Source organism: Apodemus sylvaticus, chromosome 1 (assembly GCF_947179515.1).
Source record: "Apodemus sylvaticus chromosome 1, mApoSyl1.1, whole genome shotgun sequence".
Taxonomy (NCBI): domain Eukaryota; kingdom Metazoa; phylum Chordata; class Mammalia; order Rodentia; family Muridae; genus Apodemus; species Apodemus sylvaticus.
In genome coordinates, this window is record NC_067472.1 from 64,355,209 (window position 1) to 64,376,430 (window position 21,222).

Here is a 21,222-nt window from a genome sequence, read left to right on the forward strand (position 1 = left end):
GCCCGGCCGGTTGCGGTCGTCAAGGTAACCGCGTTCTTGGCTGCCGCCAAGCTTCTCCCGGGTTTCTGGCCCCGTTCTTGAGGCGTTAAAGAGTAGGGTTGCCTAGGGACAGCTAACCACCGACTGGTCACGTAGCTTCAAGCCTTCAGACGTGGGTCCTCTGAAACCGGATGGTGTCTGGCGAGGACTAGGTGTGATGCAATTCCTGACCGCAGTAAGCGCTCAGAGAGCATTAGTTATCACCCGCCTGCTCAAGGAGGTCGAGAGCGGGGTAAAACGAAGAAATCTCCCGATTTGGCTTCCCAACCAATAAGTCAGAGTCCCACAGTGGGGGAAGCTGCCAGCACCAGGCATAAACACACCCTTCGACACATCGGGTTAACGTGCCGGGGGTTGTGCTGGGCACAGTGGAGGGAAGGCGCATGAAGGCGGGACTTGACCAGAAGGGGGCGGGAGTAAGAGTGCCGAGAGGGCGGGGCTTGGCGCACGGGGGCGGGGATTAGGATGGCTCTTGACCCTCTAGGCGCCGTCGTCCTGCAGAGCATCATGGCGCTGAGCGGTCGACTAGCATTGGCAGCGCTCAGACTGTGGGGTCCGGGAGGTGAGCCACGGCAGGGGAGACACGGGGTCCCGCAGATAGACTTTCGGCGGTGTTTTAGGGGCGGGTAGCTGGAAGCAATTGCGGGAGTAAGGACCCGGCAGGTGCGCCCTTCCACAAGGTTCTGCTGACCCGCCATCTGTACCTCGTCTCCTTAAAGATGTTTTTCTATCTATGTAGCTATGCAGCACAGTCTTTGAACTATTTTATAGAAGTTCATTGTCTGGATGTCTTATAATTTATATTACCATTTCCTTATTGAATATTTTCTAATCATGAATTGTTACATGAATAGCTTTGTTTGTACCCCATTTTGAACTTAAATTCCCAGTAGACTCCTTTGTGTAAAGTAACTCGGTTTGTATTGTTTTGTGACTGGTCTCTTGTTCAAACTGGCCTTCCGCTGGCTGTGTGAAGAAGGATGACCTTGAACTCCTGATCCTCTTTGTTTGCACCTCCAAGCCGCTGAGGTTGCAGTCACGTGACCCCACGTCCAGTTGTTACTTATGTTTTAATTGTCCCCCATAAAGGTTGTGAAATTAAAAATTTCACTTAACATTCGTACTGTCTGCAAAATAATATGTTTTGTATAGTCCTGAGAGTGATCAATAGTAGTGATATCTTTTTCAATTTGAAATGAGTGAGTTTATTAAGTTAGAGAGAAATCCAGCAGAAATCTATTGAGGAAGCTCCTTTAAGGAAACCAGGTGGAACTTCCAGGAAAGAGAGTCCCTGGCAGAACAGAGTGACCCCTTCAGCGAGGTTATTTAGTAAAGCAACAGATAGGGGTAACATCAAATTGAACACTTGTTATATCCAACAGAAACTGACAGAGAAAGTTGAGATAGTCGGAATTCCCAGGTGAGCTTTTTCTCTCTCTGAGTTTCCCTGTCTGCGCTTCTGGTTTTTCTTTCCACTGTGGGCACTTTCCTATACGGGGATAAACAATAGTAGCCTCCCCTGGAGGCTCTTCTCTCTCTGTCCTATCACACACTTAGGGGAGCCAGCTCTCCAGACTTTGGACTTTAAGACAAACATGGGTCAGACATGGGGGATGGGGTTGTCGGCCTTATCTCCAGTCTCCAAAGCCATCTTCTCAGTGAGCTCAAATGACACAGGACAATTTATCAATATAATGTACAATTTGGGACTTTTTCTTGTCAGTGCTGGGTATCAAACTCAGGCTTTGCACTTGTCTGGTAGGCGAGCATGGTACCACTGAACTCCACACCCAGCCTGGAGTCCTTACATTCTTAGGACCACAGTTGTTGGCAAAGAAATGTTAGTACCCTATAATGGATGAATATTTGTGTAGATAATGGTATATTTACTTGATGTGGGGAAGACTTTAATAAATAGTTGTTCATTTAGGCTACTGCTACAGAGCTTTTTCTCTGTACCAGACTTCTGGGTGCTGAGGATAAAGCAGGGATCAGAAAAGACACTCATTTGTGGAAGCATTTCTAGTATGAGATCATCTGTGAGACTGCCTGGCTGTCATCAACCCTGACACAGGAGCCCTGAGATGTCTGAGGAGGGCACCTTTACAGCACAGTTGTTCTGCTCTTGAGTTTAGATTTTGGGACCCTTTTGTGATTTCATCTTCTGTCTCTCTGCAATGTCTTGGGCAGTACTCAATACGAGCCTCTGGGTCTCTTCATCTCAGGGTCTTCTATAACATGTAGATGTACTTTAGGTTAATCTTAAGTGTGTGGTAGATAGTTGGTAAAATTTTGTCTACATGTATGTCAGTGACTTGCAAACATTTTTGTTGCTGTTGTTGTTTTTGGGTACAGGTGACTAAGAAATGTCTTTCATGTTCCCTGAGTGATGTCTAGTGGTTGGCAGACACTCAGCAATGCTCACAACTTTTCTATTGTTCCTTTTGTTTCTCATATGGTTTGTATTTAAGGAGTTCAGAAAATATTAGGGGAAGAACTCTGAGTGGACTGCCCTGGGTGCCCTGTGCGATGGGGTATTTGATGAGGGAGAGATGTGTTGGAGCCAGGGCTTGCTTCTTCTCAGTCTTGTTTTCATTAGGAGACCCCTAGGAGGGTTTCACTGACTTAGCTCAGAAGAGGGATCTTCGTAAAGTGCTTTTATGCCCAACTCTGATACAGAGGACCTTCTTCAGAAGCATCGGCCCATTAGCGTGGGAGGAGGAGATCTTTCTCTTATTGGGTTTTGTTATTGTTGTTCTCCTGTGTATTTCCTGTACTGTCTGCTGAGAGGTTTATAAACACAGGTTCCTCCAAATAAGACTTTAAGAGTTAGGAGTGGGCTGTAATTCAGGGCTGAAGCTCTTGCCCCTTCACCTCTAGCACAACAAAGCAATACCAGCAATAGCAACAAAATACTCCAGACATCTTTGGCCTCCTTGTTGATAGCTTTGGCAGCTGAGGCTCAGGGTGGTGGGGGAATTACTCCTGACTTGCTGGTGGCACACAAGTCGTTGTATAACTGACCACCAACCACTTCTGTGTGAATATAGTGGATCCACACAGTAGCATGAGGGGTGGGGCTGACAGCTACTTGTAGCTCAGAATTTTAAAATAAAATTTTGGCATTTTATTAAAAATCCCCACAGAAATATTATAAGAATGCTTTTGTTTTAACTCCAGGTGTGGGGTATGCAGTTGCTTCAGATTGTCCACAGCAGCTGACTATGATTTACCTCCTGCAGTGCTGTCTGTGTGTGTGTGTGTGTGTGTGTGTGTGTGTGTGTGTGTGTGTGTGTGTGTGAGTGAGGGGGCAGGTTTCATGGTCTATTTCTTATTATTTAACATATTAATTAAGAATTTTTGCTCATTTATTTCATAGAAATTAGCAATTTTAATAATTTCTTCCGGAGATGCTTTGTAATTCTAATTAGTTTGCTTATTTTTGTCTTTTATTCCCCAGGATATCTGGTTGTGCACAGAAAGCAAAACCAATTTAGGAATATCAAGTGTTCCCCATTGTTAAATACTTCCAAGTTGAACTGTTGTAATTATCAAACCTGTAACAGCTGGAGTACTGACTGGCAGGTGTTCTCCAAAGTCGCTCTCCTTCCTTGGAGCTGTGTCCGTGCTAGGCATCTGTCCCTGGGACCTGGCGCCTGCTTTGCTTGCTGGTGGGGTTTTCATTCTGGCTAAGTTTTAAGTGTCCCTTCTGGAGGTAGCCCCCTCGCTTCTCACTGAGTAGTTCCTCCCACTGTATTTTGGGTTTATAGTGTGTGCTTGCAGGAAAGTAAGGGTACCCAGGAAATGGGGTGATTTCCTCTTTTGTGTGTCTTCCCAGCTGGGAACAAATTCTCTTGTCTGAGGCTTCTCTGTGAGGCTGTTATGCTTCTTGGGGAGTTCTCTTTGATTCCTCTGCCCTGATGGACTAGAGAGAGCAAGTGCCTCTTACCTCCACCATCATTATGATTAGGCCCCAGAGGAGGGCTAAACTAAAAGGGCCAGGTTGCAGTGAGGAAGAGACAGAGACAAACAAACAAACAAAAAAAAACCCAAAACAAACTGCAGGAGTGCCGAGAGAAAGGCATGAATGCTAGGAAACAGATTCTGATGAACATTCTATTGCAGATGTTCTAACAGTTGCTCTGCAACAGCAGGAGGCCTCCTAGTGCAGCACTCAGATGAGCCAGTGCACCATCAGCCAAACAAAAGCAGGTGCAGACTCTGGACCCCAGGGAAGACTCTCGTGCATCTATCCCAGGAGGCGACACAGACAATTGGACACAAAGGCCTGTTCTGGGCCTTGGCACTGATCCTGATGGGACAGGATGGGACACAGCCATCTATGGGCATCTCACACTGAGTGCCTAGACCATGGACACAAAGCTCAGCTCTTGCTTCAAAGCAAATAAGGCCTAGCTTATTGTGAGCCCGGTATGAGACCATGTAACCATGCCCTGGTTACACGAAATACAATCTCACTTACGGAAGGAGTTATGCAAACCTTCAGTCACAGAACAAAAGACAGTCAGAAATTCACATATTTACTGAATATCAGTGGGAACATCAGGCAGGTGGGTTAAAGTCAAGTAGTAAAATCTGCTCTATAGGTTTCAGATACTATCTAATGAGAGTCTTAGCTCCTGAGCTAGTGGAAGCATGTGTTCTTTGAAGTCAAGACATTCCAAACATCTTACTTCATAGTCAGAAGGGTGTTAGGTATCCTATCCAGGGGACTAAAGATAACTCAAGATTTGCAACATTTCTACTCTAAAGTTCCAACTGATCAGTCTCCAAATAAATTTTTGCCCCCAAAGAAATTTCAATTCCTGATGCAAGATGGTTCTGTGCTTTAGTTGATGGTCATGCATGGTGGGGAAGTGGTTGTTTGGACTTTGGACGGCACTGGAGAGGCCATGTCCGCCTCTGATGGTGGGGAGAGTCCAGCAGCACTCACTGCTAGCCTAAGACTGACTGCTGCCTGCTGCCTGCCTTCTGTGCTCTTGCTGTCAGTGTTACAGGTGGGAGAAGGCCCATATCCCTCTCTGTGGGAGCCTCAGGCGGCTTTGGATGTGGAGGAAGCAGTGAGAAGAAGCTTTCTCTGCAGGATGTAGCTGAGATGCTTCGGACCAGAGCCTGCAGTAGGGTCGTGGTCATGGTGGGGGCTGGCATCAGCACACCCAGTGGCATCCCGGACTTCAGGTATGCTGCAGTTCCCTTGGATGTCATTCCCTCACTGTCTTCTGCAGGGCTTAGCCTTTCCCTTCTCTCCACAGATCCCCAGGGAGTGGCCTCTACAGCAACCTTCAGCAGTACGACATCCCGTACCCTGAGGCCATCTTTGAACTTGGCTTTTTCTTTCACAACCCCAAGCCCTTTTTCACGTTGGCCAAGGAGCTGTACCCTGGGCACTATCGGCCCAATATCACTCACTACTTCCTTCGACTGCTCCACGACAAGGAGCTGCTTCTGCGGCTCTACACGCAGAACATCGACGGGCTTGAGAGAGGTGAGCCTTTGACCCCTTGTGTGTCTGTGCCTGTCTATGGCCTAGTGTTTATGTCAGCCCTGGGACTGTTGCTAGGCAGCGGGTTATGCCTTTACCACTTCTGTGTTTGAGGCCACATGGAAACCTTTTTGTAGCCCTGTCTCCCACACATCATCTGGAGTTTTAAATGGAACTAAAATTCATATTATTTTGAATCTAGTATGGATCTCTCTTTCCCTCTTCCCCCTCTCCATCTCTCCCTTCCTCATTCCCCTTTTCCTCCCTTCCCTTTCTCCCACTTTCCCTCCATTTCTGGCTCCCTCCTAAGGAACCCTGACACGTGACACATGGCCAGGCCTTGTTCTCTGTCTCCACCTCCTCTTTCACCCTCAGATTATTTTCAGGCAGATTCCTCACAGCATGGTATAAATATAGAAACAATGTCTAGGTGTTTGTGGACCTCTTTGGAAGATACAGCCATGTTGCTTCAGCATGGCTCTGATGCCATTATTCTGAAGAGCCACCAGCATTTCAGTGTCGTCCAAGTCAGTCAGTGACGTCTTGGCTCTGCTTCACACGAGACAGCCATGGTTAGAGCCTAAGTACCCTGAGGGAGGTGCTGCTGCTTCCCAAGGTGTGACATGCAGGCCCATGGCAGATGCAGCCACTCTGCCATTCTGTGGGGTGCTGTGGTCTGAAGTAAGACAGCTGCTGCTGGACCAAGATTCCTGTGAGAAGGAGTCTACAGGCCAGAACCAGAGACAGTAGTGACCACTCCAAGTTTCCCCCTAAGCAGAAGGAAAAGTTTTCAGCACTGCAGTTACCAAAGAGCAGCAGTGAACTTCCTGAGAACCCATTTGTTGTTGTTGTTGAGGAGCTTCTGCTATAGCCCACACTCACCTCAACTCCGTAGCTCAGACTGTCCTGGGGCTCTCAGCTCTTTAGCCTCAGCCTTCCCAGTGCTAGGATTATGTGCTTATGCCATAATCTGTTTGCTTAATCAGCCACACAGTTTTTTGAGATCAGTTTTTGTCAAGCCCAGAAGGTGTGCTTGTGTGCTTACATAGCCATTCCCGAGGCTGCAACATGAGATTTGGTTTGAATTTCAGCATCTGGTATCCCTGCTGCAAAGCTGGTTGAAGCTCATGGGTCCTTTGTATCAGCCACATGCACGGTCTGTCGAAGGTCCTTCCCTGGGGAAGATATATGGGTGAGTCACTGCCAGGAGCCTCCCGGCCCGGAGAAGGTAGTGGTGGAGTCACAGAGTAGGACTCTGGTGATGGCTTTAAAGTCTGAGGGTCTCAGGGCTTTCTAGTTCTCTAACTGTACTGAAGTGCTGATGATAACTTGTAAAAAGACCTAAAAACTTTCTTGCTTTTCCTGAGGATGAACGATTGCTTAGGTGATTAATACCTGTAGCCTAACCACGGAGGATTAAGCAATGTGGCCTTTGTTCTATCTCAGGAACTGTTGGATTCTAACTTCCAGCCTGCTAGTCAGAAGTCACAGGAAGAAAATGGAACACTTAGAGAAGTGGTTATAGAGTTTATTACTAAGTTGTAAAAAATTTCCTATGAAAGCCATCTAAGAGGGAAAAGTGGAAAGATCCTGAGTGGAGAAAGGGAAAAATTCTTCTAAAAGGGGAAACACAAAAAGTCTACTACTGGGGAAAGGGGAAAAATTTCTACTTTAATTCCTCTTCATCTCTTTGTCCTGAGTACTTATACATCTTTCAGAATACATGATCACATGTTACAAAGTTCATCACAAATTCACACAAAAATCAAATCATAAATTGAAATAGAAGTTACAACAGAGAATGTTTACATGCATATCCATTAGGAGGAATTATCTAGCTAAACAGCCATCACCTGTCTCAGCTTCCGCAGGTTCACTTAAGGTTTAAAGCTATTAGTGAAGTTTTGTATAGAGAAACCGAGTTGATATTTTATCTTCTGTCCTAGCACCTATAATATATCCTAGTTCCCTTTTGATGACCTTTGGTTAATTGTTTTACAACCTCTTGGGGTATGCTCCGAATAGAAGAAAGTCTGGTTACCATCTAAGAGCAATTAACTTGTGACACTTGGGAGACTGGCAGAGTTCTCATTGCAGTTTTGACTATCAGAAAAGGACCTAATAGCAGTCCCGCTATATAAAAGAGCTTAATAATCACATATATAATTTTAGGAATTCTTATAGGATCATCATTAAAACTTAAATCATCTGTTTGTCTACATAGCGTCACTGTTAGACAGTACATCTTCGTGGATCTGCAGAGATCTGTACCAAAGAGGTGTGCTGTTACTTATTGATTATTATATATGTTTAATAATAACAGGAAAAACATATTAATAGCAGGAATCTTTCCTAAAATGAGTCCCTCACGGCCGTGCTTAATGAGGGCTCACCTGTCGCAGATTATATAATAATCCAAAGCAGGCATTTCAGGATGATCACTTGCTAGTACATTAGCTTGTTCCATTATGGCTCCTGACAAGTCACCTCATGAAATAGTCTCTGCCTTCTGAAGTTCTTGGGAGTAGAGATCTTTTTTTTTAAAGGTTTATTTATTATTATATGTAAGTACACTGTAGCTGTCTTCAGACACACTAGAAGAGGGCATCAGATCTCATTATAGATGGTTATGAGCTACCATGTGGCTGCTGAGATTTGAACTTAGGACCTTTGGAAGAGTAGTTAAGTGTTCTTAGCTACTGAGCCATCTCTCCAGCTCTGGTAGAGGATCTTATAATAGTTTGTTATGTGCTTGTTTGTTTCAAAACAGGATGCTCACAGAGATCTGAAACTTACCAAAATAGCTTGGCTGGTTGGCTAGGCAACCCTAAAAAAACCACCCTAAGGATCTCTGCCTCCCCAGTGCTGGAAATATAAGTATACTTCACTATACTTGGCTTTGTTTGTTTCAGAAAAGGTCTCACTATTTAGACCAGGTTGACCTGTAACACAAAGAGATCCCATCAGTTTTTGTTGGAATTAAGAATGTGTTCCACCATGCCTGGATCCCGAATTTTTGATTTAGAAAAATAATATATCCTTGTACTAGAGCTAAGGCTGGGCTGAGGATGTACGCAGCCCAGTGGTGGAGCTGTTGCCTAGTATAGTATACAGGCCTTGGGCTCGATGGCCAGTGCTCCTTCCACCCCAGAAGTGCAGGTCAGAAATATATAGAGAAAATGAATTCCTTATGGCACGCCTTTAATCCCAGCACTTGGGAGCAAGAGGCAGGCAGATCTCTGTGAGTTCCAGGCCAGCCAGAGTTACATAGTGAGACACTGTCTGAAAAAACAAAGAGAAAAGAAGAGAAAAGAAAAGAGAAATAAAATGAATCTCTCCTTAACCAATCCCTTTGTCTGCCATTCATGATTGGGGGGTTAATGTAATGGTCTGGTTTTTTTTGTTGTTTTTGCTTTTGTTTTTTTTAAACAAAAGATATAAGTACATATAAAACATGAGGTATCTATATAGACATACCTCCAAATAGTGAAATTAGTTCATTGATTCCTATTAAATTTCTCTTATAAATTCTCTACATTTCTGTTCAGTTTAATGGTTATCTTATGTTGTCATCTGAGACATGTTTACTCCTTTTGTTACTTATATGAGGCATTTTTAATGTTTATAATTTTTCCTATTAAAAACAATGCAGGAGGGGATCGGAAGATGGCCGAGTAGATAAGGGGTTGCCATATAAGTGCTAGGCAGGTATGGCAGCCCACCTGCAATCTCAGATTCTTAGAACAAGCTAGCACAGAGACCAGTGTTCAGATCCCCAACACCCTTGTAAAAGCTGGGCATAGTAGTAGACATGCCTATAACCCTGGGGCTGAGTGGTTGGAGACAGGCATACCGTAGAGCTCACTGGCAAACCAGCCTAAGCCTAACAGATGAACTGCAGGTAGTGGGACACACTAAACGCAAAAACTAAGGTGGAGTCAAGTGTGGTGGTGCACGCCTTTACTCCCAGCACTTGAGGCAGATCTTGGTGAGTTCAAGGCCAGTTTGGTCTACATATTAAACTCAAGGAGGACCAGGACTACATAGAGACCCTGTACACACACACACACACACACACACGTACACATGCACACGGTGGCAAGTAACTTAAGGTGCTCAGCATCTCCCTCTGTCCTCCACATGCATGTGTTCATAAGTGGGTCCAGATTCACGCATACCATTCTGTAAGGTCCAGAGAACATGGAGCCAACCACATTGGCTACTTGCAGGGATGGTGGATGGTTCCATGCTGGGAAGAGGTGAAATATATGGGCTCCAGGCCCAAGGGTTTCAGGTGATCCAGTGGTCCTCAGGAGAAGAGGATGGACAAAGGTTGGCATCCTTCAGTTAGCACCATTTGAAGCCTGGAAGCCAGAAGACATTAATCATAAATGAGGACCAAGAACACGAGGCAAGATGGAAACAGTGAGGACCAGTGGAGCGCATGACTATTCAGAGACAGCCAGTTAGTGCTCATCTGCATTCATCTACTCTCCGTCTTCCCTGTTCTTTTATAGATTACTTTTATAGTTTGCATTTGTTTGCTATTTATTTGTGTGAGTGTGGGGGATACATTGCCACAGTGCACAAGTGGAGGCTGGTGTAATTGTTGAAATCCTTGGATTCAGATCAACCATCTTACTTTGTGCTTTGTGTTTTTCCCACTGGGTATCATTTCTTTCTTCTGTCCCTTCCTCCGTCTCTTCCTTCCTTTCTCTATATTCTTCCATTTCTTTCTAGTTTGTCAGCTTGGAAGTTATTATAGTTTGAAGTAAAATGTCTCCCACAGTGTTGTGTGTTTGACCACCCCATCTGTAGTCCTGGGCTGTGTTAGGAAGTTGTAGACCCTTTGGGATATGAGGCCTAGCTGACAGAAGTAAATGCCTTGGGTGGGCCTTGAAGGCTACCACAGCTTCTGGTTCTGCCCTTTGCTTGCTGCTTCCTGGTTGAACATAGTATGAACAGCAGCAGCCATACATTCCCATGTCCATGAATGGAGCCATGCCTGGCACCATGATGAACTGAGTCAAAGTAATGCTTCCTCCCTGAAGTTGTTTCTGCAAGGCATTGTCATAGCACCGCCGAGTGCCTGGTCATAACTGCACAATCTCCTGTGTTCTTAGTAACAACTTGCACACGTATGCTCATTGTTTACATTTCAAATAGCTATTATGGTGTATACCTGTGATTCCAGCATTTAAGGAAGCTGAAGGATTGTGAGCTCAGAGCTAACCTAGACTACATAGTGAAACTCTCAGAAAATCCTCATAAAAATCATTACGATGTTTCATTGTGGTATATATAGATACACACACACACACACACACACACATACATACACATATATGTCACAAAATTCATCATTCAAATAATTTAAAAATATTTATTTCATATATATGTGTGTGTGTGTGTGTGTGTGTGTGTGTGTATGTGCCTGAGTGTAAATATTTGTGCCTGCATGGGTGCAGGAGCCCATAGCAGTGCGAAGGCATCAGGTGCCCTGAAACTAGACACCTGATTCATTTATGAATTTGGTCCATTTTGAATTAATTTTTTTGCATACAATTGATACGCAGTTCCAACTTACCAGTTGAGATGAAGAAGTCAATCCAGTCTAAAACAAAGAATTACATTTATTTGGAGATTTTCCCCCACCCTCAAGTCAGGGTTCCATTGTGTAGCACCAGCTGTTCTGGTACTCAGTCTGTAGAGCACGCTGACCTTGAACTTCTTTGGATTTTATTAGCATTGTGGCTCAAAAACGATTCAGGAAGTAGAGAATGTGTTGTCTGAATCTGATGGTTTTCACAGCTTAACCTCAGAGGGTTTATTTTGGGGTTGTGACAGGTGTGTGAGGGGTCAACTGTCTCATGGTGAAGCCCTTTTGGCTTGGTTCATGAGGTCTGCATATGCTGGTGAGTCCCTAGTTCATCTGCAGGCTCGCCTGCCACCTACCTGCCTTTTCAAAGCCACACGTTCCATTTAAGGGCTCACAACCAGTGCTTCTCAACTGTGGCTTTCTCTCTTAACAAAATTCATCTTTTCAATGCACCCATCCACTATTCTTAGTACTTTACAATTTGATATTATTTATTTTATGCGTATGGGTGTTTAGCTGGATGCATGTCTGTGCCCTGTATGTGTGTATAGTGCCCAAGGAGGCTAAAAGAGAGTGTCAGATCCCCTGGCATTGGAATATGGACAGGTTATGAGCCACCATGTGTGTGCTAGGAATTGAACTCAGGTCTTTGGGAAGAGCAGCCAGTACTTTTAACTTCTCTGTTTCTCTAGCTTTCCTCATAGGCTCTTCTAACCCACTTTGTGACAGGGTCTCACTATGTAGCCCTGGCTAGCTTGGAACTTGCTATGTAGACCAGGCTGGCCTTGAACTTCCAGAGATCTATTTACCCCCGTGTTTTAAATTCTGGGATTGAAGGTATGTGCCACCGTGCCCAGCTTCCATAGTGGATGAAACTATACTCCACCCCCAACCCCCAACAATAGGCTTGATATCCTTTAAAAAAAAAACCTATTGATTATGTTTGTAGGCATTTGTGTGGGAGCTCTCTGCTCTGTTTTATTGAGCTGTCCATCTTTGTGTGTGTGTGTGTGTGTGCCAGTATCACATTGCTTTGGTTATTGTAGCTTGTAGCAAGTTTTAAAGTCAGGAAATATGAATTAAAGTTCTTTATTTCACACATATATACAGAGGTCAGAAGAAGGCACTGGATTCTCTGGACTGTAGTTCCCAATAGTGAGAGCCACCATGTGGGTGCTGAGGCTCCAACCCAGGTCCTCTGCAAGAGCAGCAGTGCTCTAAACCACTAAGGCATTTCTCCAGCCCATGCAGTATGAATTTTAACAAGTTTTAGAATGGCCATATCAGCTTTCTGTAACTACAGCAAATACCTCAGATAATAAACTTAGAAGACAAAAGATTTATCTTGGCTCCAGTGTCAGAGATTCTGGCTCATGTTTTGGGCTTGTGACAAGGTAGCTCATTATGATGGGAGAGTGTGTTACAAAAGTGCTCATCCCATGGTTAGGGAGGAAAAGGGAAAAAGGAAGAGGAAGGAGTCCACTACCCTTTGAGAGCATGCTCCACACGTCCTGATTCTCCAGCCAGACCTGTCTTCTACAGGCTCTACCTCCCTCCCCCAACAGTAAGTCCTCAACACATGGCCTTTGGAGATAAGCTTTTTTGTTTTGTTTTAAAATCTTCATTTTTTTTAGAGTTTTAGCAAAATTAAGGAGAAAGTCCAGATAGTTACCACGCACCCATACTTTTACATGCACAGCTTCCATCACTGCCAGCCTGCCCTCCAAAGTCAGACACCGTGCAGCTGATGGACTCACACGGACAACACTCTTCCTAGAGCCCACAGTAACCTTAGCGTGGTGTACTCTGTGGGTTTGAAATACTGTCCGTCTCCTTAAGCTCCTTTGGGTTCTTCGTGTTCATCTTTCATCTACCCCAACCCTTAGCAACTCTGATCCTATTTTCTTTCTGATCTGTCTTGTCTAGAATGTGATAACATTGGGATTGTACAGTGTGGAGCCTTTTTGTACTGTTTTTTTTTTCGCTTAGCAGTGTGTATTAGCAGACGAGCCAGTGCTCACCCCACACACCTCTCACAATCCCTCTGAGATTAGCCTATGGAAATGGCCACCAATAGATAGCACATTCTCTATGGGTTTTCCAGCCCCAGTAGCTGACTTCTTATTAGTACTTGGTAATGTACAAGATATGCCATGGTTCATCTACTCTGCTAGCAACATGAATGCTTCAGTTCAAGAACACAAATTGCTTTATGCAGGTTTTTGCATGAATGTAAGCTTTTAAGTTCTTTGGGTAAATACTAAACATGATTTTTGGATCACAGTAGAAATGAGATTAGTTTTGTAAGAAGCAAAGAACTAGGACTAGATATAGCTTAGTAATATATGTATGGCTATAGCTTAATACTATATATATAGTGGATATAGCTTAGTAATATATGTAATGGATAGAGCTTAGTAATATATGTAGTGGATAGAGCTTAGTAATATATGTAGTGGATAGAGCTTAGTAATATATGTAGTGGATAGAGCTTAGTAGTATATGTAGTGGATAGAGCTTAGTAATATATGTACCAGATATAGTTTAGTAATATATGTAGTGGATAGAGCTTAGAGAGCTTGACTAGCTCATGTGAGGCCCTGGGTTCAGTTCTCAGCAACACACACACACACACACACACACACACACACACACACACACACACACACACTGGTGAGCATCTTCTCAGTTGGTTGTTATCTTTTGTTCTCTGGGAAGGTGTCCATGGTTTTTGCTAGTTCTTTCTCTGTCTGTCTCTCTCTCCCTCTCTTCTTTTTCATCTTCCCTCTCCTCTCCTCTTCTTTTTCTTTTTCTATTTATTTAATTTTTTTTTTTTTTTGAGACAGGGTCTCTCTGTGTATCCCTGGCTGTCCTGGAACTCACTCTGTAGACCAGGCTGGCCTCAAACTCAGAGATCCGCCTGCCTCTGCCTCCCATGTGCTGGGATTAAAGGTTGCTTCACCACCACCTGGCTGTATTTTGCTATTTTCAAAACTGATTGTAGAGCTAGCAGGATGGCTGCACAGGCATATTTATTTACTTTTCTTTTGCTCTGTGATAAGACACTGTGACCAAGGCAGTTTTAAAAAAGACTTTGTTTTTGCTTGTGGTTCCAGAGGGATGAGAGTCCATCCTGGTTGGGACACATGGCAACAAGTGACAGGCATGGCCGCAGGACTAGGAATCTGAGAGCTCACGTCTCCAAAGGCAAGCAGGAAGCAGAGAGAGCAAAGTGGACGTAGGGTGAGGATAAAGCTCTCAAAGGCAACAACCACTGCCTCAGCTCCTCCAGCCAGCCAGCACCTCCTGAACTTTCCCCAAAGCACCAACAGCTGAGAGCAGGTGTTCCACTGCCTGGTCCTGTGGGGACATTGCTTATTCGGAGGACCCCAGGGGAAGGTGCATGCTGCCAGGCCTGGCACTCTGAGTTCTGTCCTTGGGATTCACATGCTGAGGGAGAGAAACAATCCCTTTGTGCCAGCTTGCACGTGGGCATCATGCCCTAAATATACAAATAGTTAAAAGTGTAATAAAACATTTTTGTATGTTTTAGTTAATAGTTAATTATGAGATATGTCTTCCGTAAATATTTTTCCAAGTCTGTGGCTTTTCTCCTCACTCTTTGTGCAGTGTCTTTCTCAGACTAGAAGATCTTTTTTTTTTTTTTCAAGACAGGGTTTCTCTGTGTACTCTGGCTGGTCCTGGAACTCACTCTGTAGACCAGGCTGGCCTCAAACTCAGAAATCTGCCTGCTTCTGCCTCCCAAGTGCTGGGATTAAAGGCATGCACCACCACCGCCTGGCTAGAAGATCTTAATATTACACCATCCTGATTTCTTTCAAGGATTTGCTTTGGTGTTGAATCCAAAAATTCATTACTATACCAGAGTTCACCTAGGTTTCCTCCCATGCCATCTTCTGGAAGTTTTTGTCTTTGTATGTAGGTCTCAGATCTACTTTGAGTTAATTTTATGAAGCATGGAAGACTTTCTAGGTCCGTTCTGTTGCATGTGGATGTAGTTCCAGCACATTTGTTGGAAATGCCATTTCACTATTGATCTGCCTCTATTTTTCAGTCAGAAACCAGTTGCTGGTGCCGGTGTCAGTTTGGAGCCCCTTCTCTGTTGTGGTCTCTTTCTTCTCTTGCCAGTTTGTGTCTGATAGCTTTGGCTCTAGAGTCTAAGACCTGGGAGCCCTCTCACTTTGCCTCCCGTCCTCCATGCTGGATTGGCTTTTCTAAATCCATTAGCTAATCATGTTTTCTGCATATTTTTCAGACTTTTTCCTCAAGGATTTGCAGTTTCCCTGTGTTGTGTTTCCATATGGGTCCCTTTGATTCTTTCTGCTTGAAATGCACAGGGCTTTCTCTCTGTCACTGCAGGGGAATCCCCAGTCAGGCTCACCTCAGCTGCTGGTCACTTCCGCCCCTTCCTCCTGCTCTCTGTTGTCTGAGCAGATGAGCATCCCACCTTCTCTCAGGCAGTCATGGCTACTCTGCAGTGGATGCCGTTGCTATCGCTTGTGTTGCATTCTGGGTGATGTCTTCTGATCTGTTTCAAGCTCATCAATACCTTGTTCTGTTGTAGATTTTTACCTTTGCTTTTTACTTTTAGGAATTCTTATTTGGTTCTTTTTAAAAAGAATCCATAACATTTAAACATTTTATTTTCCTAGATATCTTAAGCTGGTCACTTTCCCCCTTTTAATTTAAACACAATATAGTTTATTATCTATAGCTAATACTTTCAGCATCTGTTGGCAGTTGATTCTACTCATTCTTGCTGAATTTATTCTACTAAAATCTACTTAGCTATAAATCTTTATTTTACGAGGATGTTTCTGTGGCCTTGTTAGAAAGTATTCTGTCTCCTCTGTTTGGCATGAGACATAGTCTAGGGTCAGTTATTAGTAATTGTCATCTACTTTCCCTGTAAGGAGCTGTCTGTGGCAGCTATGGTCACTCCTGGCGGTGTCATCAGTGAGTTACAGCTGACCTCTAGGGTAGAAGCAGCACACTGGTCACTTCAGCTCCAACTGGGGACAGGCCTGTGCTGCCTTTCTCCCTGCGTTCAGGATGCCTGCAGAACCACTCCAGGTGGAACCTACTAGGTGATGCCTAGGGCTTGATTTGAAATATTTGCAGCCCCCTCTCCCAACCCCTGCATTTAAGAAACAGTGACAAGAAATGCTAAAGCCACACAGATTTCATTACAAAGTGAAGAGTTTTGCACGAGTTTAAAATTTTCTTGAGAAGCTATTGCGTTTTCATTTTTTAAAAGTCATCTTCCTCCCCCTCCCTCTCTGATCCCACAGGCTGATGTGATGGCAGACAGGGTGCCCCGCTGCCCCGTCTGTACTGGCGTTGTGAAACCTGATATTGTGTTCTTTGGGGAGCAGCTGCCTGCACGGTTCTTACTACATGTTGCTGACTTCGCCTTGGCAGATCTGCTGCTCATTCTTGGGACCTCCCTGGAGGTTTGTTGGAAGGCACGTGGGGTGGGTGGTAGGGCAGGATGGAGGGCTAGGGCCTGGTTGACGGTGCCACCTTTTCAGGGGAGTAGAGTCACTGGTGGTGACACTTGGGGCTTGGGAGCGGTGGCTGTGTAGGAGGGTGTAAGGGTACAGTGAAAGGTTAGCCGTGAGGCAGGGCGGGAAGGACTGATCTAGGCACAGAGCTGTACTATGGGATGAAGAGCAGATGGCCTTTGAAGTGACCTTTGGGAGAATATTGGCCGCAGCATCAGCAGTTAGCTGGTAGGGGGCAGTCAGAGGCCCAGTGGGGTTGGGGTCTGCATGCGGGTATGTTTGTGGCTCTGTACTGAGGTGACGCCTGGAGGGGTACAAGCTGTTGATCTGTATCTGAGTCTGAATGCCAGCGAGTTTCCAAAGGTGTGAAGAGCATGACTCATTTACAACAGCAGAGGCAAAGTGAAGAATCAACTTTATTTCCTTTTATTTTTATTATCTTCTTCTATGTATGTGAGTGTTATGTCTGCATGTATTTTTTTGGTGCCTGTGGAGACCAGAAGAGGGCATCTGGTCCCCAGGAACTAGACTGAGAAGTAGCTGTGAGCTGCCCTGTAGGTGCTGGGATTCAAACCCAGCTTCTCTGGAGGAGCAGCTAGTACCCTCTCTCTCCAGACCCAAGGGTCAGCTTTAAAGATCAGTGGCTACTAATGTTTTGACCTATGTCCTCATGGATGTCTTTTCTTGGGGACAAATGGCCAGAAGCTGCGTGCTGGGTGATGTGGGTGATGTGGGCATCCACCTGGGGCAGCCTTGCTAGTGCCCTGCTATTGCGAGGGCACAGACAGGCCAGGCCTCAATCTGCAACCAGTGCACGGTGACAAATCTGCAGTGTCCTGCATCCCATGTTTGTGGAAAAAATAGTAACGTGCTAGATTGTGGAGTACTCAGGATCTCATCTGTGTCTGTAATGTATACCCATATGATCTTTTTAAAAACCAGAAATATCCAGAAGTCTGCAGCATTTCCAGTCATAGGTTCTAAGTCAAGAATTGTGGACCTATAAGAAAATGTCTGTAGGCTGTTCCTTATTGGTAGACAGTAGACAGTCTTTGCCTATTGTGTGCCGTGGCAACTGCCCTTGTATTTACACCCATGCAGGTCCTCCTGTGGGATGAATGCTGGTAGTGGTGTATGAGGGTCTGCTGCTCACATTCTCACCAATATGAAAATGACCTGTTTTAGCTTCCTGCCAGTCTGAACAGCTACAGATAGGCATGGTGGGGCTTGGTGGGTTGCTTGCCTAGCAGGTAGTAAACCTGCGTTAGCTCCTCACCAGACGCTGGGAGACCTCGTATTTCTGCTCATGTTTATGCTGCCTTTTGTTTTCTTTGCAGAGTCATATTACTCGCCCATTTTTCTCTGGGTTGTAAATTTGTAAATTAGCAACGTAACTAATGTGTATAAAGCAACGCACCGTGCACTTTCCCATAGCAGTTTTATGTAGACGCCAGTGCGAAAGTGTTGATGTCACCTCTCTCCTCTCACTTAAGGTTCATGTCTAGAATACCTTTCCCTCCTCACACCTACACACCCTAGTTTGTCTTTAAGAACTTTTGTGTGACACTTGTTTATATCTATGTATAGGCCAGAGGACAATTTTGGGAGTCATTCTCTCCTTCCACTAGGTGGATCCTGGGGATCAAACTCAAGGTGTCAGGTTTGGTGGTAAAGCCCCTGAGCCACTGAACTGTCTTGGCCTTCCCTTATTTTTTAAGAGCTGTCAAGATCTTTTGACTGTTTTGCTTTTTATTTAAAAAAAAATATGTATGAACGTTTGTATATATGTATGTACGTACGTACATATGTGTGGCACCCTGTGTGTCTGGTACCTATGGATAGGATATTGAGTACCCTGGCACTAGAGTTACAGTTGTGAACTGCCATGTGGGTGCTGGGAACCCAGCCCAGCATCAAGTACTCCTAACTCTGAGACATCTTTCTAGCCTGAGTTTGATATTTTTGAGGCGAGGGTCTTATGTCGCCCGAGATGACTTTAAACATGCTATGTAGCTGACTATGACCTTGAACATCTGGCCTTCTGTCTCCATCTTGGACTGCTGGAATTATAGCCATACTTCTATAGTGCTGGCTCTACAGCTGTTTTCCTCACATTTCAATCTATAATCCATTTTAAAGTTCTGTAGAGAAGGGTGAGGAGAGCCAGGCTTGATATCACCTCTTAATGGCCTCATTTCCCACCGTTATTCTTGGTGCAGAAATAGGACACTGATGGGGGGACCCAGGCGGTGGGACAGTAGCAGGGTGGTAAAGGGTGCTTGCTCCTCTATGTCGGGCAAGTATAGGGGAGGCTCAGAGCAGGGCCCAGGCTGTGAGTGGACAGAGCAGGTAGAAGGATGATGCTTGCAGGCAGAACACAGACAGGGGCGAGGATGGAGTGGGGAAAAATCAGGGCTTGTGTTGGCCCAGTGAGCAGAAGAAAGTCTAGAGATGGGAAAGAAATCTCCCAGACCAGGGGGTAAAAGCCTTCAGAAACTAACTGGTGGGCGCTGTGTGTCAGTGTCAGCCTTGTCTTCTGCTCCAAGGTGTCAGTGACTGTAGTGTTCAATGTCTTGATGTGCATGGACACCCTGCCTTTCACACGGGTTATCTTTCAGGTGGAGCCTTTTGCCAGCTTGTCTGAAGCAGTACAGAAATCAGTGCCCCGACTGCTCATCAATCGAGACTTGGTGGGGCCGTTTGCTCTGAGTCCTCGAAGGAAAGATGTGGTCCAGCTAGGGGATGTTGTTAATGGTGTGGAAAGGCTGGTGGACCTCCTGGGGTGGACACAAGAGCTGCAGGATCTCATCCAGCGGGAACATGGAAAGGTACAAATGCTAAGCTCTGGACCCAGTCCAATGGAGTGCATCATCTTCTGGTCACTGCCCTCAGAGTCTTGCTGTCATTTAGGAGGACGGTGCTCCTACAGACCATTGCTTTCTGTGTCCTACTCTACAATCTTTGCTGGGACATGGTTCTGTGACCTAGGGATGGGGGAGGGCCGAGAAGCTGACATTGTCTGCACCCTGCATGGGATAGAGCTAACCAGGGATGGTTTGCTAATCAGTGTCATTATCCACATCAGTCACTGGGAACAGGAAGCTAGGGAACACTGTTCTGGCTTTACAGTACCTGCGATTCACAGAAAATGATTCCCTGTGAGAACCATGTTATATGTGATTATTATAAAAAGGTGCAGCACTGCCCAGAGGATCTCACCAGAATATATCACAGTTGGTGATATATGTCTCTGGGCCTATGGTCTCCTCACTTCCACTGGCAAAAGCTCCCAGCCTCTTGTGCTTAGCCTGAGCTCTTCAAGGAGCCTTGGCATTTACTGCTTCCTCAGATGAGAAGTCACCACCAGTATTACATTTTTTTTGTTGCTGTTGTTCCAATGTTTGGCTCTTAGGGCTGAATGTACGCAGTTGCCATTTATTAGAAAACAGAATTTAGCTGCCTATGTTGTGCTAGACCTTCTGGGATCCCTTTTCTTGTTCATTTCAAAGACAAAAGTTTGTTCCATAAGATATTTTTGACTTAAATGACAGATCCGTGTCTGGGATATGCTAGCCTGTGTGTGTGATGTTAACTGAGCTCCTGTCTGTTCTAGCTGGACAGAAAGGACACATAAACTATGGCTTCTTCACCTGGGAAACTCACACAGGAGATCATCCTATGTCCAGGGAGACCTCGTGCCTGAAGACGGCTCCAACAGATTTGCAGACATGGGCCAGACCACAACATGTGGCCTGGGCAGCGGTCCTGAGGCTGCCTTTGGAGAGGCTGCCCAGGGATGTTTACCCTTGGGGCTGCCCCATGTGTGTGTGCCATCCACCTCACTGCTGAAGCTTGATGCAGATGCTACTAGTGGCCCTCAGTTATCTAGAGGGCAGTATAGCATGCCCGTCACGAGACAGGCGAGACACTTGGTAATCTAGCATGCTGATCGATAAAGTGGCATCTTTAACTAAAACATCATTTCTCGCATGAAATAAATTTAGTATAAAAACTTGGCATCCTTTCGTTTGTCTGTTTGGATAGTAAGTGTTGACATTTTTCAGGTTATGTGGGTGCTATCCTCCTGGATGACAGGACTGAGCCCATTTGTCCCTTGACTCACTCTGGTGATAACTCAGGCCCCTCTTCTACAGTCCCTCAAGAGGACCCACGTCCTTTAGAATCTCCATCTGCCCAGCCTTCCCTGAGCCATAGCTTTCTCCAGTAACGATGCTAAAACCAATGGCGGGCATTACTCTGGGAAGCCCCATTGGCTCTCCTGCTTCCTGTCCTGTGTGCTGTTCTAAGCACAGGCTGCTGCTTCTTCCTTGGCTACTACTCAGGAATGGTTTAGGCTGTTTGCCAGGTAGAAGCACCCCAGTACCAACCCATCTTGACTGCGGCTGACAGTATATAGCTGAACCAACAAGATTCCGGACTGGGGGTCTTGTCTTCTATCCTTGTTCTTCAATGACAGCTGATGTGAGGTGATCTAGGAAATCTTGAATGTTAAATAGAATGAAATCAGTTTCTATTTAATATCCTTTCACCCGATT

The 21,222-nt window shown here is 45.1% G+C and overlaps 1 protein-coding gene across 6 annotated transcripts; it reads left to right on the forward strand.

Annotated features, from left to right (window-relative positions):
* Positions 1-6: 6 nt before the first annotated feature.
* On the forward strand, positions 7-20,682 carry Sirt3 (sirtuin 3). Of its 6 annotated transcripts, XM_052195998.1 has the most exons (8): positions 507-601; positions 1,422-1,459; positions 5,050-5,238; positions 5,313-5,545; positions 6,634-6,734; positions 16,454-16,615; positions 19,285-19,494; positions 20,280-20,682. In XM_052195998.1, exons 3-8 carry the CDS (start codon positions 5,156-5,158, stop codon positions 20,298-20,300), a joined length of 810 nt encoding a protein of 269 aa, XP_052051958.1. In that variant the 5' UTR covers positions 507-601; positions 1,422-1,459; positions 5,050-5,155; the 3' UTR covers positions 20,301-20,682. The 6 variants fall into 6 exon arrangements, with proteins under 6 accessions (XP_052051978.1, XP_052051952.1, XP_052051958.1 ...); XM_052196018.1 differs by lacking the exons at positions 507-601; positions 1,422-1,459 and adding an exon at positions 7-24; XM_052195992.1 differs by lacking the exon at positions 1,422-1,459 and having other exon boundaries at positions 505-601; positions 5,058-5,238.
* Positions 20,683-21,222: the final 540 nt, after the last annotated feature.